Source organism: Piliocolobus tephrosceles, chromosome 10, assembly GCF_002776525.5.
Source record: "Piliocolobus tephrosceles isolate RC106 chromosome 10, ASM277652v3, whole genome shotgun sequence".
Taxonomy (NCBI): domain Eukaryota; kingdom Metazoa; phylum Chordata; class Mammalia; order Primates; family Cercopithecidae; genus Piliocolobus; species Piliocolobus tephrosceles.
The window spans coordinates 50,620,505-50,636,444 of record NC_045443.1 but is presented as its reverse complement, the minus strand read 5'-3'; the positions used below and the strand labels follow the sequence as shown (position 1 = coordinate 50,636,444).

The window sequence follows — 15,940 nt, the reverse complement described above, 5'->3', positions numbered from 1 at the left end:
GCTGGAGTGCAGTGGTGCGATCTCAGCTCACTGCAAGCTCCGCCTCCAGGGTTCACGCCATTCTCCTGCCTCAGCCTCCTGAGTAGCTGGGACTACAGGCGCCCGCCACCACGCCTGGCTAATTTTTTGTACTTTTAGTAGAGACGGGGTTTCACCGTGTTAGCCAGGATGGTCTCGATCTCGTGACCTTGTGATCTGCCTGCCTTGGCCTCCCAAAGTGCTGGGATTACAGGCGTGAGCCACCGCACCTGGCCTCTTTTTTTTTTTTTTTAATTTAGTCTGGTGTGGTGGTGAGTGCCTGTAGTCCCAGCTACTCAGGAGGCTGAAGGGGGAGGATCACTTGAGCCCAGGAGGTTGAGGCTGCAGGCAGTGAACCGTGATCGTGCCCCTGCACTCCAGCCTGGGCAACAAAGCGAAACCCTGTTTCAAAAACAATACAAGCTGCAGCCAAGCGGACAGGAGGCATGGCTGCGATTCATCAGAGACCTTTATCCTCTCAGGGCCTCAAAGCTTGCAGAGGTGGAATTAGGACTCCAAAGTCTTGGGTCTCCTTTCCCTTTGAAAACTCCCCTCCCTACCCCCACTCATGAGAGAAAGGGAATCATCCTTTTCCTGAGTGAAAAATGAGGTCTCAGACAGTGGAGAGCACTTAGTGTGACAGCCCAAGATTTAGGCAGATGACCTGGCCTCTGAACTGAGCCCCTAAGACCACCAAACAAACAGCTTGACATTGACATTCTGCTGTTATACAAGAAGGAGCTAGAGAGAATTCAGAGTTTACGTGCCACAAGCTTCCAAAATCTCAGGCCAGAGAACCTGGAAGGTGGGATAGATGGGGAGTGACTTCCTACCCCACTCTACCCTGTAGCCTCCTTATGGAGTCACTTTGGGGCCACCAGCAAAGCACTGAATTAGGGCCTCTTGGGTATCCAAAGGGCCTCCTCCCCTGGTAGTTGTATGGCTTAGAGATCATTCTGTCCCCTCACCCAATGTGAGGCAGAACCACCATCAACACATGGTAGATACGGTTGACGGAGTGACAGAGAGACCCGCCCTCCTGTCACATTGCTGCCCTTCCCCCATGCTCTGCATAATTGATAACGGAGAGACAGCTCCCATCCCCCAGGGTGACTGAACGTCTGGGCCAGGGGCTCCTAGTCATCCTAGACGCCCCTCCAAAGCTCTGGCGCCAAGGCCCTGCCAGGGGGCAGTGGGACACAGCTGGCAGGTCAGAAATAAAGGAAACAGAAAGGGGTATGTGTGTGTGTGTTGGGAGAGAGGAATCACCAGTTTACTATAGCTCCCAGGGGCAGCAGCTTTCCCTCCATTCCAGGTCAATCTGGAAGAGCTGTCATTAGCCTGAGATCTTTCCCTTGGTCCCATCTCCTACTTCTTCAGCTATCCCCACTACCCTAAAAGATAAACAGGTGAAATGGCTTCTCTCCTTCTCTCCCCAGCTGCTGGCCCTGGATACCAGAAGGGCCTCTGGGGAAGCCTGGTAAACTGGAGGGAGGCTCTGCTGGCTGCAAGTGTCTCTGAGCATGTCACCCTTTCTATGCCTAAACCACCTAGTCGTCAAACAACCAGATGACGGCTGAAAAATTCCTTTAAAAAGTCAGGTGTTGTGCCTACTCAAAGCTCGGCTTCTAGATAGAAAAGGAGATGGATGCTGTCCGTGTTTCTCACTCCCCTTTCGTCTCCATTTTCTCAGGGTCCTCTGCTTTTCCAAACAGCTTTTCAAGCCATCATTCTCGGGCTTGACACAGCTTCACGCTGCTCCGGTGTCTGTGTATGTCTTGGCTCCTTCCTTCTTCTCTAGCTGTGCCTCGCCTTTTCTGTGCCGTCTCCTTTTCTCTCATTTCCTGCTTTCCTTCCCCGTGGTACTGCACCCCCAGTGCCAACCCCACAAGTCCCCTCCTGCCAATACCCGACGCCTCAGCCGAAGAGCTCTCTGCATGCGGGGGCAGGGGAAGGAAGGGAACACAGATGGGGCAGACCGCTGGGTGGAGGTCCGCACCTACGATCCTCGCAGCCATCCCGGCAACCAGCCACCTGGGCCGGCCCAGGTCAGGGGCGGGGCCCAGGCACAGCCCCGCCCCCACGTCGCGCTCACGTGATCCGGGGCTAATCTTGTCCTGGTGACTTCACGCGCCGCCTAGGGCCCAGTCGTCATGGTTACGCCGCAGCGCCCAGCGCTTCCCCCAGCCGGCCGTGTCCCCTCCCCTTCCCCACCCGGACCACCCCCTTCCGCCGCGGCGGCCCCCGCCCCAACCACGCGCCACGTGACGGCCGGGAAGGAAGTCGGGAAGGGGGAGCGGGCGCTGTGGCTGTAACCCCTTGCTCTCCACTTTGAGCTGCCCAGACTTGGGCTTCGGCCTTCCATTGCCGGTGACCAAGCTGTCCGCTCCTCCCCGAGCGCTCCAATCCCGCCATTCCTCCCTCCTGGCCTGCCAGGCGAGAGTGTCCCAGAGTCCTGGGCCTTGTTTCTGGGTGGTCCAGAAGCGAATCCCCTGCTTGCGGCGGAGTGGGAGGTGGTGGGGGCGCGGCGGTGCGTGGTGGCAGGCAAAATCCCTTGGGTCCTCCCATATGTTGGCATTTTACTTGGTCTGTGTTTATCTGTGATTTGCATTGCAACCTACACCTTACCTCTTGAAGCCACAAATACCGCGTGGGGATATGTTGGGGATTTGGAAGCTGAACTTTACTGTGATTTGTGCTTTCTGGGCCTCAGTTCTCTCAAGAATATAATGGGACCAGTAGTACTTCCTTCACCTGGCTCTTCTGAGGATTCAGGGAGCTAATTTGTGTGTGGGTGTGTGCGCGCGCGCGCGCGCGCATAGTGTGTGTGGTGCTTAAGGCGATCCTCCGGGGTGGGTAGAGCAGTGGTTCCACCTTACCAAGCACCTTCTGCGCGCCAGGTGCTGCTGCAAACCATGGTTACCTTGTGATGCGAAGTCGTCTCTCTAAAGGCTGTCCTGGCTCTCAAAGGAGCCAGAGGCCCGACCATATTGTACCTCCAGTATAATGGGAACCATAATAGAGGAAGCATACCGGGGCTGTGCCCGCCAGAAGGCGCATTAACCTGGAGCGGATCAGGAAAGAAGGACGTCCAGGAAAAAGTGACACCTGGAGAGAGATGAGAAGCGCCTTCCAGGCTGGAGGTGAAGCTTGAGCTGCTTTTTCTTTATTTCTTTTCTTTTATTTTGAAACAGAGTCTTGCTCTGTCACCTAGGCTAGAGTGCCGTGGCGCACTGCAACCTCCACCTCCTGGGCTCAAGCGATTCTCCCATCTTAGCCTCCCAAGTACCTGGGACCATAGGCATGTGCCACCACGCCGGCTCATTTTTTGTATTTTTAGCAGGGACAGGCTCTCCCCATGTTGCCTAGGCCCATGTTGCGCAGGCTGGTCTCAAACTCCGGAGCTCAAGCGATCCGCCCACCTCGGCCTCCTAGAGTGCTGGGATTACAGGCGTCAGCCACCGCGCCCAGCCGAGCTTGAGCTTCTTAATAGCTATGGCATTGTGGGCAGGTTATTTAAATACCTCTATGCCTTAGTCTGTAAAACGGGGCTAATAATGCCCAGCTTACAGTTTTGAGGATTAAGTATGCAAAGTGCTAATGTACCTTTACCAGAAGCTAAAATACTTAGTAAGTCTTTTTTGTTTTGTTTTTCTTTTCTTTCTTTCCTTTTTTTTTTTTTTTTTTTTGAGATGGAGCCTCACTGTGTCGCCCAGGCTGGAGTGCAGTGGTGCTGGAGTGCAGTGATGCGATCTCAGCTCACTGCAACTTCCGCCTCCTGGGTTCAAGTGATTCTCCTGCTTCAGCCTCCCGAGTAGCTGGGACTACAGGCGACCGCCGCCCTGCCCGGCTAATTTTTTGTATTTTAGTAGAGACGGGGTTTCATTGTGTTACCCAGGCTGATCTCGAACTCCTGAGCTTAAGCAATCCTCCTGTCTCAGCCTCCCAAAGTGCTAAATTAAATTACAGGCGTGAGCCACTGCGCCCAGCCGTAAGCCTTCCTTAAGTTAGCCATTATCATTGGGTGTCCTGGTTCAAAAACCTGACATGGCTAAGTTCCGGTGTTGGTGCAGGCAGTTATTTTTTCTTTTGTGACAGGGTCTCGCCTATGTCGCCCAGGCTGCAGTGCAGTGGTGCAATCACTGCTCACTGCAGCTTCACCCTCCCAGGCTCAAGATATCCTCCCACCTCAGCCTCCCGAGTAGCTGGAACTAAAGGTGCACATCACCACACTCGACTAATTTTTTTTTTTTTTGAGATGGAGTCTTGCTCTGTCGCCCAGGCTGGAGTGCAGTGGCGCAGTCTTGGCTCACTGCAACTTCCACCTCCCAGGTTCATGCCATTCTCCTGCCTTAGCCTCCTGAGTAGCTGGGACTACAGGCGCCCGCCACCACGCCCGACTAATTTTTTGTATTTTGTACTAGAGACAGGGTTTCACTGTGTTAGCCAGCATGGTCTCGATCTCCTGACTTCATGATCCGCCTGCCTTGGCCTCACAGAGTGTTGGGATTACAGGCATGAGCCACTGCACCTGGCTGGCTAATTTTTATATTTTTTGTAGAGATGGTGTTTCACTGTGTTGCCCAGGCTGGTCTTGAACTTACAGGCTTCAGTGATCCACTTGCCTTGGCCCCTCAAAGTGCTGGGATTAAAGGTGTGAGCCACTATGCCTGGCCCAATCTGTTTTTTTTTGTTGTTGTTGAGACAGTCTTGCTTTGTTGCCCAGGCTGGAGTACAGTGGCCTGGTCTCAGCTCACTGCAACCTCCTCCTCCCAGATTCAAGCAATTCTCATGCCTCAGCCTCCCAAGTAGCTGGGACTGCAGGTGCACACCACCATGCCTGGCTAATTTTTTTGTATTTTTAATAGAGATGGGGTTTCACCATGTTGGCCAGTCTGGTCCCAAACTCCTGACCTCAGGTGGTCCGCCCACCTCGGCCTCCCAAAGTGTTGGGATTACAGGTGTGAGCCACCACACCTGGCCCCCAGTCTGTTTTAGAAAGATCCTTCTGAAGGAGCTGAGTGAAGAATTGGGGGTAGGGAGGGCACTTGGAGACCAGCTGTCCTGGGCCAGGTGAGGACAGCTAATGAGACTTGAACTAAGGCGGAACAGTAGGACTAGAAAATAGCGTGCACTGGGTTAGAGCTTAACAAATCTAGGGTGCTTGTTAAATATGCTGATTCCAGGCCTACCACCCTCACCCCCCAGGAAAAAGTCTTCAAGGGAAAGGCCTGGTAATAAAGTATTACAAGAACTATCGAAGTTTCCCAAGCCTTCTTGTATGCCTGTGTAATCATCCACTGAACCCTTCTGCATGTGGAGATTCCTGCCACCCCTCCCCCTGGAATTCTCCACTGTAATTCAGAATGTATGGCAATAATTTCCAGACTAACCCAGGGGCTCATGGAAGGACGCTGCTAGCTATGAGGAACAATTAGAGGGATGCTTGTTCTAGGGAATCTTCAAATCTCAGGATTTGGTAACTGACAAGTGTGGAGTGAGTTGGGAGACCAGGATGGCTCCTGGTGCCAAGTTCTGGACAAATCTCGTGTAGCATTAAGGGTTTGCTGTGCCTCAGTGACAGCCAGTTTATTCCTTTGTATAGCTGGAAAAACTGAGGCTCAACTATAGCTCGCCTGAGGTCATATAGCCATTATGTGGCAGAAGCAAGTCAGGATTCAAGGTATTTTTTGTTTTTTGTTTTGAGGCGGGGTTTGGCTATGTCGCCCAGGCTGGAGTGCAGTGGCTTACTGCAACCTCCACCACCTGGGCTCAGGCAGTCCTCACTGCAGCCTCCAGAGGAGCTGGGACCACAGTCACAGGATCACCATGCCCGGCTTTTTTTTGTTTGTTTGTTTTTGTTTTTTTTGGTAGAGACAGGGTTTTGCCGTGTTGCCCAGGCTGGTCTGAAACTCCTGAGCTCAAGTGATCCATCTGTCTCAGTCTCCCAAAGTGTTGCGATTACAGGCATGAGCCAACACGCCGTGCCGGATTCAGGTTTTTTAATGGTTGCGTTTTATTTATTCATTTATTTATTGAGACAGAGTTTTGCTCTTGTTGCCCAGGCTGGAGTGCAGTGGCATGATCTCGGCTCACCACAACCTCCGCCTCCTGGGTTCAAGCAATTCTCCTGCCTCAGCCTCCCAAGTAGCTGGGATTACAGGCGTGTGCCACCACACCCTGCTAATTTTGTATTTTTAGTAGAGACGGGGTTTCTCCATGTTGGTCAGGACGCTCTCAAACTCCTGACCTCAGGTGATCCGCCCGCCTCGGCCTCTCAAAGCGCTGAGATTACAGGCATGAGCCACCACGCCCGGCCTAATGGTTGTTTTTTAAATAGCACCCAGCTATGAACTGGGACACATCCCCATTGCCTGGAAAGTTTGAGGAGCAGGGGATAGGGCAATGAAGAGGGAAGAGGAGACAAGACCTTGTTTGACCCCTGGGAGAGCCGCTGGACTGAAGGGAGGGCTAAGGGGGATGAAGCAGTGGCCTTCTGTGACAGTGTCTGCATTCCCATTGGTTGCTTCTGCCAATGTTGGGGGGACACAGAACTCTGTGGTTACAACCTTCACTTACCTTGGAGAGGCCTAGGAGTGTGTCTTGTCATGAGGTTCTCACCTGAGTTAAATGTTCCTGAGAGGGCCTCAGTAGTACCGTGTGTAAGTACCTGGGTGGGAGGCCTGGGGTATCACCTGTATGTAGGCAGCTCAGGAATGCTGTCCAAGGGTGCCTGAAAGGTTTACTAGCATCCTGTGTGTGCTTCAGTGTGAGGGAGGTCTAGGTGTTACTATTGTGTGCCTGAGGTTGACCCCGAGGTAAAGGTGTAAATGTGAGACCCTCCTGATACCTGTGTGTGCCTGTGAGTCTCAGGTGGAAAAAATGTGCCGCAGCAATGAATTAGTCATCTTACAGGGAGAAGGGAACTCATCTGTTACCATTACACTTGAATTTGAGACATATTTTACCAGTGTGTACCCACGTGGGGCTGTTACCTGAGAATGATACCCAGGTATGATACCTATCTACCTATTACTTGCCTTACTAATATGCCTGAGAGGAAGCCCAAGTGTATCAGATTTCCTAAGATGGGTCAAGGTGCAACTTGGAGGGGCATGAGAAACGGAGCCACAAGTGTTACCTCCAACAGGGCTTCTGTGAACCCAGAACCCCAATCTGTGCCTCTGGGGTAAGTATCCTGAGCGGGCACGCCTGGGGCTTTAACAGCCCCTCCCTCCTTCCTTCATTCCCACAGGGCCCAGCGTTCACCATCACACCAGGGGCCAGAGGCCATGGCTTGCCTCCATGAGACCCGAACACCCTCTCCTTCCTTTGGGGGCTTCGTGTCTACCCTAAGTGAGGCATCCATGCGCAAGCTGGACCCAGACACTTCTGACTGCACTCCCGAGAAGGACCTGACGCCTACCCAGTGTGTACTTCGAGATGTGGTACCCCTTGGTGGGCAGGGTGGGGGAGGGCCCAGCCCCTCCCCAGGTGGAGAGCCGCCCCCTGAGCCTTTTGCCAACAGTGTCCTGCAGCTACATGAGCAGGATGCAGGGGGCCCAGGGGGCGCAGCTGGGTCACCTGAGAGTCGGGCATCCAGAGTTCGAGCTGACGAGGTGCGACTGCAGTGCCAGAGTGGCAGTGGCTTCCTTGAGGGCCTCTTTGGCTGCCTGCGCCCTGTCTGGACCATGATTGGCAAAGCCTACTCCACTGAGCACAAGCAGCAGCAGGAAGGTAGGCCACGTCCTTGTGGGAGCCTCCTCCCTGTTTCCCTGAGCCCGAGATCTGTTGGTCAGCTCCACTAAAGTCATGCAATGGTCCCTCCCCTCCCCATGACACGGCCCTAGTCCCTTAGCCATCCATCAGCCTCTGACTTCCCAGCTTCTTTTAAGGTCACCCATTCATTCCTTCCCTGTCCCCTCGAACCTTCTTCTCGGCCTGTTTGTGGCAACCTTTCTGCCTCACCCTCCTTAAGTCAATTCAGCCAACCCAATGCTATCCCGTCCCTGGCCTTGAGTGTGGCTCTTTCTGAGGCTTGTGGCACTGTGCCTCCTGCCCACAGACCTTTGGGAGGTCCCCTTTGAGGAAATCCTGGACCTGCAGTGGGTGGGCTCAGGGGCCCAGGGTGCTGTCTTCCTGGGGCGCTTCCACGGGGAGGAGGTGGCTGTGAAGAAGGTGCGAGACCTCAAAGAAACCGACATCAAGCACTTGCGAAAGCTGAAGCACCCCAACATCATCACCTTCAAGTGAGGTCCAGGGCAGGGGCTGGGTGTTGGGGATACTATGCTAAGGCCTGGTACCCTCCTGGGCAGTGGGACCTACCCCATCCTTCCCAGAGGAGACCCTCAGGTGGAATGGGTGGGAATGGGGGTTCCAGGTATTAATCAGGTGAAGGCTCAGCCAGCTGAGGCCTTCATACCATTGTTTGTCTTGCAGGGGTGTGTGTACCCAGGCTCCCTGCTACTGCATCCTCATGGAGTTCTGCGCCCAGGGCCAGCTGTATGAGGTACTGCGGGCTGGCCGCCCTGTCACCCCCTCCTTACTGGTTGACTGGTCCATGGGCATCGCCGGTGGCATGAACTACCTGCACCTACACAAGATTATCCACAGGGATCTCAAGTCACCCAAGTGAGTAAGCAAGCAGGGAGCAATAGATGTGCATGCAGGTGACCCACTCAAGTCAGTGTGGCCTTCTCTGCACTTCCAAACCATGCCCTACGTCCATGTGGCCATCTCAGAAACCTCTTCCAAGTGATAATCCCATCTCAGGAGGGCTGTAGTGAGCCCCTCACCTTTGGGTGTCCCAAATGATTTAAAACTGAAAGGCAGGCCGGACGCAGTGGCTCACGTCTGTAATCCCAACACTTTGAGAGGCCGAGGCGGGTGGATCATGAGGTCAAGAAATCGAGACCATCCTGGCCAACATGGTGAAACCTTGTCTCTACTAAAAATACAAAAAAATTAGTGGGGCATGGTGGCACATGCCTGTAGTCCCAGCTACTCAGGAGGCTGAAGCAGGAGAATCACTTGAACCCAGGAGGCGGAGGTTGCAGTGAGCTGAGATTGAACCACTGCACTCCAGCCTGAGTGACAGAGCGAGACTCCCGTCTCAAAAACAAACAAACAAACAAAAACCTGAAAGGCAGAGTTGCTGCAGAGTTAGATTAGGTGTGTGGAGGGGTGTGGACCCCAGCTGACTACACTCTTTACCAGCATGCTAATCACCTACGACGATGTGGTGAAGATCTCAGATTTTGGCACTTCCAAGGAGCTGAGTGACAAGAGCACCAAGATGTCCTTTGCAGGGACAGTAGCCTGGATGGCCCCTGAGGTGATCCGCAATGAGCCTGTGTCTGAGAAGGTGGACATCTGGTGAGGACTAGGCTGAAAACTGAGAAGAGTGGGTGCCCAGCCCTGGGGGCATGGTGGGCAACTTCCAGGGCTTGAGCACAAGTGATGGGCCGGTAGCAACCAGGACCTCTGGAGGAACCCCTCCCAAGTGATGTCCCCTCATCCCTAGGTCCTTTGGTGTGGTGCTGTGGGAACTGCTGACTGGTGAGATCCCCTACAAAGACGTAGATTCCTCAGCCATCATCTGGGGTGTGGGAAGCAACAGTCTCCATCTGCCCGTGCCCTCCAGTTGCCCAGATGGTTTCAAGATCCTACTTCGCCAGTGCTGGTAAGGATGGGCTGAGCTGGGATACTGGGCCTGGAGAAGTTGAGAAGAACAGCAGTACTGATGGACAGCCAGTACCTAGAACCCTAGGTGGCCAAGTTCAGAATCCTTAACAGGGGAAGGGTGTCAGGGCTCCCAGATGTGGCTCCCCAAGTACTGAGGACTCAGGATGTGGATCCAGGGAACTACAATCTAGAACTGAGAGGGGCTGGACTGACCAATAAATAGCAGGGGCATTTAATACAAAGGACTGACTTGCATCTGAATCAGACTCATGCTACCTTCTGAGCTGAGTCACCAGGGGCAAGTGGTATCACTCTGAAACTGTTTCCTCATCTATAAAATACAGTTAACGGTATCTGCATTCCTGGTTTGTCATGAAGTGTCAGTGAGTGCATACAAGTAAAGGGAAGGAGCAGCATAACCACCAAGCATGGTTCGTTGGGCCTCAAGTAAACAACCTTAGAACACAGAAGGAAAGGGTCCCAGACCCTCATTTGGAACCTAGACCCAGGGAAGTTTGAAGATGGCTAATCTGATGATCATCTCCCAAAGTGTGGTTCCTTCAATGAAGTTATTCAGAAAAGGCCTTTATTTGGGGAGACAAGTTGGAAAATATGGGGTTCAACAGGTTTCCTTACTGCAGGATTTTGACACACTAATGAATAGTGTGTAATATTCCCTAGAGACCATTGACCATACGTTCTTTTGTCACAGAGTACATTCTAGGATTGGATTCTCCAGGACACACTTTGGGAAAGGATGCTCTAGTTCCTATCTGGTCCTCCCTCAAATTCTCCCCTCTCCTCCTAACTCCATTCCTTTCAGGAATAGCAAACCGCGAAATCGCCCATCATTCCGACAGATCCTGCTGCATCTGGACATTGCCTCAGCTGATGTACTCTCCACACCCCAGGAGACTTACTTTAAGTCCCAGGTGTGCTGTGGGTAGGAAAATGAATACCTAATTCCCCTTCTTTGCAGAGATGATGCCATTTGAGGGGGAGGCTGGGAAATGGGTTAAGTGGGACTGAAGAGATTGGCTCTTAGAGAGCGGAGTCAATCCACTCCTTTTTGCTCCAGCACACATATTGGCAGTGACGTGTGGGCAACCTGCAGAGCCTTTCACTGGGTGAAGGGATGGCTCTCACTCCTCGTCTGCTCTCCACCCACAGGCAGAGTGGCGGGAAGAAGTAAAACTGCACTTTGAAAAGATTAAGTCAGAAGGGACCTGTCTGCACCGCCTAGAAGAGGAACTGGTGATGAGGAGGAGGGAGGAGCTCAGGTGCGTTCCTGTGCTTGGGGAGGTGATTTTACCAACAGCAAGGACTCTGCACCCAGTCAGCTCCTACCCAGCCCCAGGGCGGGTGGAAGGACTATGAGAGGACTGTGGACAGGAATTGAGACTGCGGATCTATTATGGCCCTAGGTGAACCCAGTTCACCTTGGGGAACCCTTCTGCCCATTGCAGACATGCCTTGGACATCAGGGAACACTATGAAAGGAAGCTGGAGAGAGCCAACAACCTGTATATGGAACTTAATGCCCTCATGTTGCAGCTGGAACTCAAGGAGAGGGAGCTGCTCAGGTAACCCTACCTGTCCTTATGCACCAAGCCCTGGAGCTGTGCCTGCCTTAGAGATCCTACTGAGACTGGGGTGCCCCTTCCTGGTCATTTGCCCAGCTGAGAAGGTGCCTGGATCTTTAGGCGAGAGCAAGCTTTAGAGCGGAGGTGCCCAGGCCTGCTGAAGACACACCCTTCCCGGGGTCTCCTGCATGGAAACACAATGGAGAAGCTTATCAAGAAGAGGAATGTGCCACAGAAGCTGTCACCCCATAGCAAAAGGTGGGACATGAATGGTGGTTCCAATATGGCAAGAGGGATACTGAAGTGGCAGCAGATGTTTAGCAGGGAGATGCGTACTTTAGTGTCCAAGGTTAGGGAGTGCTTTTGAGTACAGATTTGGCAGTCTCAACCTTTGACTTTTTCTCTCCTTCCAGACCAGATATCCTCAAGACGGAGTCTTTGCTCCCTAAACTAGATGCAGCCCTAAGTGGGGTTGGGCTTCCTGGGTGTCCTAAGGGTCCCCCCTCACCAGGACGGAGTCGCCGTGGCAAGACCCGTCACCGCAAGGCCAGCGCCAAGGGGAGCTGTGGGGACCTGCCTGGGCTTCGTACACCTGTGCCACCCCATGAACCCGGAGGACCAGGAAGCCTAGGAGGGGGACCCTCAGCCTGGGAGGCCTGCCCTCCCGCCCTCCGTGGGCTTCATCATGACCTCCTGCTCCGCAAAATGTCTTCATCATCCCCAGACCTGCTGTCAGCAGCACTAGGGTCCCGGGGCCGGGGGGCTACAAGCGGAGCTGGGGATCCTGGCTCACCACCTCCGGCCCGGGGTGACACCCCACCAAGTGAGGGATCAGCCCCTGGCTCTACCAGCCCAGATTCACCTGGGGGAGCCAAAGGGGAGCCACCTCCTCCAGTAGGGCCTGGTGAAGGTGTGGGGCTTCTGGGAACTGGAAGGGAAGGGACCTCGGGCCGGGGAGGAAGCCGGGCTGGGTCCCAGCACTTGACCCCAGCTGCACTGCTGTACAGGGCTGCCGTCACCCGAAGTCAGGTAAAGTATGGGAAGGCTCCTGAGCTCTTTCCCCTTTCCCTTATTATCCCTGGGGTCCAAGTCTAATAATCCCTCACATTATGCTCAATTTTAAGCCATTCCCTACTTCACCCTTTTTAACTGTGCTCCCTTCTCCTGGATTCTTAGTGACCTTTCCACTTCTGACCACAGTCCCCCCATCTCTCCTCCAGAAACGTGGCATCTCATCAGAAGAGGAGGAAGGAGAGGTGGACAGTGAAGTAGAGCTGACATCAAGCCAGAGGTAAGTGATGGAGTACAGGAGTTAATGGCATTTTTGTTTTCTGCAAGGGGCAGAACCAAGCTGTAATCCCCCTCTTCAACATGTAGGTGGCCTCAGAGCCTGAACATGCGCCAGTCACTATCTACCTTCAGCTCAGAGAATCCATCAGATGGGGAGGAAGGCACAGCTAGTGAACCTTCCCCCAGTGGCACACCTGAAGTTGGCAGCACCAACACGGATGAGCGGCCAGATGAGCGGTCTGATGACATGTGCTCCCAGGGCTCAGAAATCCCACTGGACCCACCTCCTTCAGAGGTCATCCCCAGCCGAGAACCCAGCTCCCTGCCCATTCCACACCAGGAACTTCTCAGAGGAAAGCAGGTGAGTGGCACAACAGCAACAAGCAGATATTGAACAGGGAGAGCTGTAAGCAGATAGACGCCTTATCTTTTGACAGCTTTTGGGGAGACAGCTGCACAGGCCAGAAAGTACCATAAAGAGCAAATATCCACGTGGTGGAATTTCAGAAGCCTCTTGCAGAGCATCTATTATGGTGCCTGACCAGTAGCTTGTGTGTAGCTATAAGTTGCAGCCAGGGAAGGATTCTGAAAGGAGTCTGACACCTTGGAGAATGGCCTGAGCAACTGAAATCTGGAAGAAATTAATCAGTAAGCCGGTCGGGCACGGTGGCTCACACCTGGAATCCCAGCACTTTGGGAGTCCGAGGCAGGTGGATCACAAGGTCAGGAGTTCAAGAACAGCCTGACCAATATGGTAAAACCCCATCTCTATTAATAGTACAAAAATTAGCCGGGTGTGGTGGTACACGCCTGTAGTCCCAGCTACTCAGGAGGCTGAGGCAGAATTGCTTGAACCTGGGAGGCGGAGGTTGCAGTGAGCTGAGATTGCGCTATTGCACTCCAGCCTGGGCAAAAGAGCGAGACTGCCGTCTACAAAAACAAATCAGTAAGCCACTGGCTATTAAAATGACCCCAACAAAGAACCCTAGGGAATCTCACTCCATTTCTACTCTTTCTCACAGGGCCCTCCCAATTCTGAGGACTCAGACTGTGACAGCACTGAATTGGACAACTCCAGCAGCGTTGATGCCTTGCGGCCCCCAGCTTCCCTCCCTCCATGAAAGCCACTCATATTCCTTGTACATAGAGAAATATTTATATAAATTATATATATATACATATATATATATGCGCCACATAATCAACAGAAAGATGGGGCTGTCCCAGCCGTAAGTCAGGCCGAGGGAGACTGATCCCCTGACCAATTCACCTGATATTCTAGGGACACTGGCAGCTGTGGAAATGAATGAGGCACAGCCGCAGAGCTGTGCCTAAGGGCAAACCGGCCCCTTCCTGCCCCACCCCATTCCTTATATTCAGCAAGCAACCAGGCAATAGAAAAGCCAGGGTTGTCTTTATATTCTTTATCCCCAAAGAATGGGGGCGGAGGGAGGGAAGGGTGGGAGGGGCAGGAGAGAAAACCACTTAGACTGCACTTTTCTGTTCCGTTTTACTCTGTTTACACATTTTGCACTTGGGAGAAGGGAGACTAAGGCTGGGTCCTCCCCTCTGAGGTTTCTCAGGTGGCAATGTAACTCATTTTTTTGTTCCTCCATTGATCTTCTCTGCCCAAGCCCTGTCTTAGGGTCCAGGGGGAGGTTAGGAGACTGATAGCATGTGATGGCTCAGGCTGAAGAACTGGGGTGCTAAGTCCCTACTTTCTTCCTGGTGCCTGATTGGGGTGGGGACTGTCCTACTGTAACCCCTGTGAAAAACCTTGAAATATAACCACTCCATGCAGGCCCAGCTGTTGAGGGTTTTCTTGATGAATGAATGGGGTACCATACATGGTTAAGATAAAGCCTTGGGCTCTGGACTTCATCTAAGGTGTCTGGACAAGTTCTCCTGCCCCTCCACTTTTTTGCATCTATTCTCACTAAATTGAGTATAATGTCAAGCCCCAACTTTCTAAAAGTATAGGTATAAATGGTAGCAGGTACATCCTTCTAACTCGTTATGGAGGACTATAAATGAAATTACTAAAAATACACTGAAATTTTTAGTTTAAAATATGCAAGCCTGAACAAGGGGACCAACATTCCCAAAAAACTGGAACCCAGTCAGACATATGACCAACTGCTTATGTGTATGCCATGTATGTCATGTGTCATTCCTTTCCCCCACCCCCAAGTGGAAGTGCTTGCCTGCTTGTAGGACAGGTAAGTCCTAGGAAAGTCTAATCCTCAATCTTTTGGACACAAGTTTTATAAGGGCCAACCAAGCATGAAGTCAGGGAAAAACAGGATCAAGGGCCACAAAAAAAGATGGAAGTGGTAAAATAGAAGAAAACATCTTAACTGGAATAAAGGCTTCTATTAAAAACCCAAGAAGGGTCCTTTGAGGGATAAAAGGTATAAAAATAACAGCAAGACAAGAGGAATAAAACCCACATGAATCACTGTGGCATCCAGTTTCTATTCACAAAGAAAAAGCTCCAGTCCATCTTTTAATTTTTTTGAAAAATTCCTGACATTACAGAACTAAACTGAAATGTATTAATATTCCACTCTTACATTTCCATGACAAACAGAAAAATTCATGAGCCAAAAAAAAAAAAAAAAAAACAAAAAAAAAAAAAAAAAAAAACAGGGAGAAGCTTATAAAACTAAATATGGATCTCAGCATCAACAGCTGAACAGAGAAAGGAATTAAAACGCTTTAATTAAAAAATCACGAGTGGATGATAAAGTGTGTAGAAACTGAAAATTTACAAACTATTTAAAACCTGGAATCGCTGACTGTTCAGAAACTACACAGATGGATCATGGGTGGTGGTGAACAGCAGAAAGGGATTATGGATGAATCTGCATTGTTCTAGCTGCTCCCCATGCCACCCGTCTCCGAGGAAAGCCTGTAACACAGAAACAAGAACTCAGTTAGTTTCCCCACTGCCCAGCTGCACTTCATCTCTACCTGGTCCATGAAATGTGAAGAGTAAATAATCAGTGCTGGAGTACCAAGGGAGACATTTTTAAGGTTTCTTAAATTTACCAATACCATAATCCTTTAATCCTTGCAATCCAAGCATGTGGAGGTCTATTACCTCGGAACCAAAGGAAACAGCCCTTGATTATCAAATGTCCCTCAAACTATATTCTTAGTTCCACCTCCATGGTGGGCTAACCAAGGAGCATACTTTCTGGAAACAGGCCCCTCTAAAGAGTGCTCACAATACACAGAAGCAATGTTTCTTTATTGCTGAGCTCACTGTGGCTCCTCCCAAACAGCTGACAGAATACCAGTTTAGGAAAGAAAGTCATCTGAGAGTAGTCTCAAGGGTTTAATGCTGAGACAACTCAAGGCCT

General features: G+C 51.8%; 2 protein-coding genes across 14 annotated transcripts in view; one reads left to right on the top strand and one right to left on the bottom strand.

Moving 5' to 3' along the window:
- Positions 1–15,221, top strand: part of MAP3K12 (mitogen-activated protein kinase kinase kinase 12) — a 19,601-nt gene extending 4,380 nt beyond the window's left edge. Inside the window, exons 2-15 of one of the 3 annotated variants that reach the window (XM_023210929.2) lie at positions 7,274–7,447; positions 7,547–7,755; positions 8,084–8,267; positions 8,458–8,649; positions 9,235–9,393; positions 9,542–9,700; positions 10,526–10,634; positions 10,873–10,982; positions 11,169–11,285; positions 11,406–11,543; positions 11,699–12,314; positions 12,506–12,576; positions 12,663–12,936; positions 13,598–14,381. In XM_023210929.2, the coding sequence (XP_023066697.1) occupies positions 7,311–7,447; positions 7,547–7,755; positions 8,084–8,267; positions 8,458–8,649; positions 9,235–9,393; positions 9,542–9,700; positions 10,526–10,634; positions 10,873–10,982; positions 11,169–11,285; positions 11,406–11,543; positions 11,699–12,314; positions 12,506–12,576; positions 12,663–12,936; positions 13,598–13,696 (2,574 nt within the window). In that variant the 5' untranslated portion in view covers positions 7,274–7,310 and the 3' untranslated portion in view covers positions 13,697–14,381. Of the gene's footprint in view, positions 1–2,347; positions 3,162–7,273; positions 7,756–8,083; positions 8,268–8,457; positions 8,650–9,234; positions 9,394–9,541; positions 9,701–10,525; positions 10,635–10,872; positions 10,983–11,168; positions 11,286–11,405; positions 11,544–11,698; positions 12,315–12,505; positions 12,577–12,662; positions 12,937–13,597 lie in introns of those variants that run through there. The other 2 variants (XM_023210928.3, XM_023210927.3) reach the window with 2 other exon arrangements.
- PCBP2 (poly(rC) binding protein 2) overlaps positions 15,016–15,940 on the bottom strand; it is a 40,745-nt gene continuing 39,820 nt past the window's right edge. For 4 of the 11 annotated variants that reach the window (XM_026454666.2, XM_026454667.2, XM_026454669.2 and 1 more), the window contains one exon: positions 15,016–15,486. In XM_026454666.2, the coding sequence (XP_026310451.1) occupies positions 15,450–15,486 (37 nt within the window). In that variant the 3' untranslated portion in view covers positions 15,016–15,449. The remainder of the gene's footprint in view (positions 15,487–15,940) is intronic. The other 7 variants (XM_026454670.1, XM_026454672.1, XM_026454673.1 and 4 more) reach the window with 4 other exon arrangements.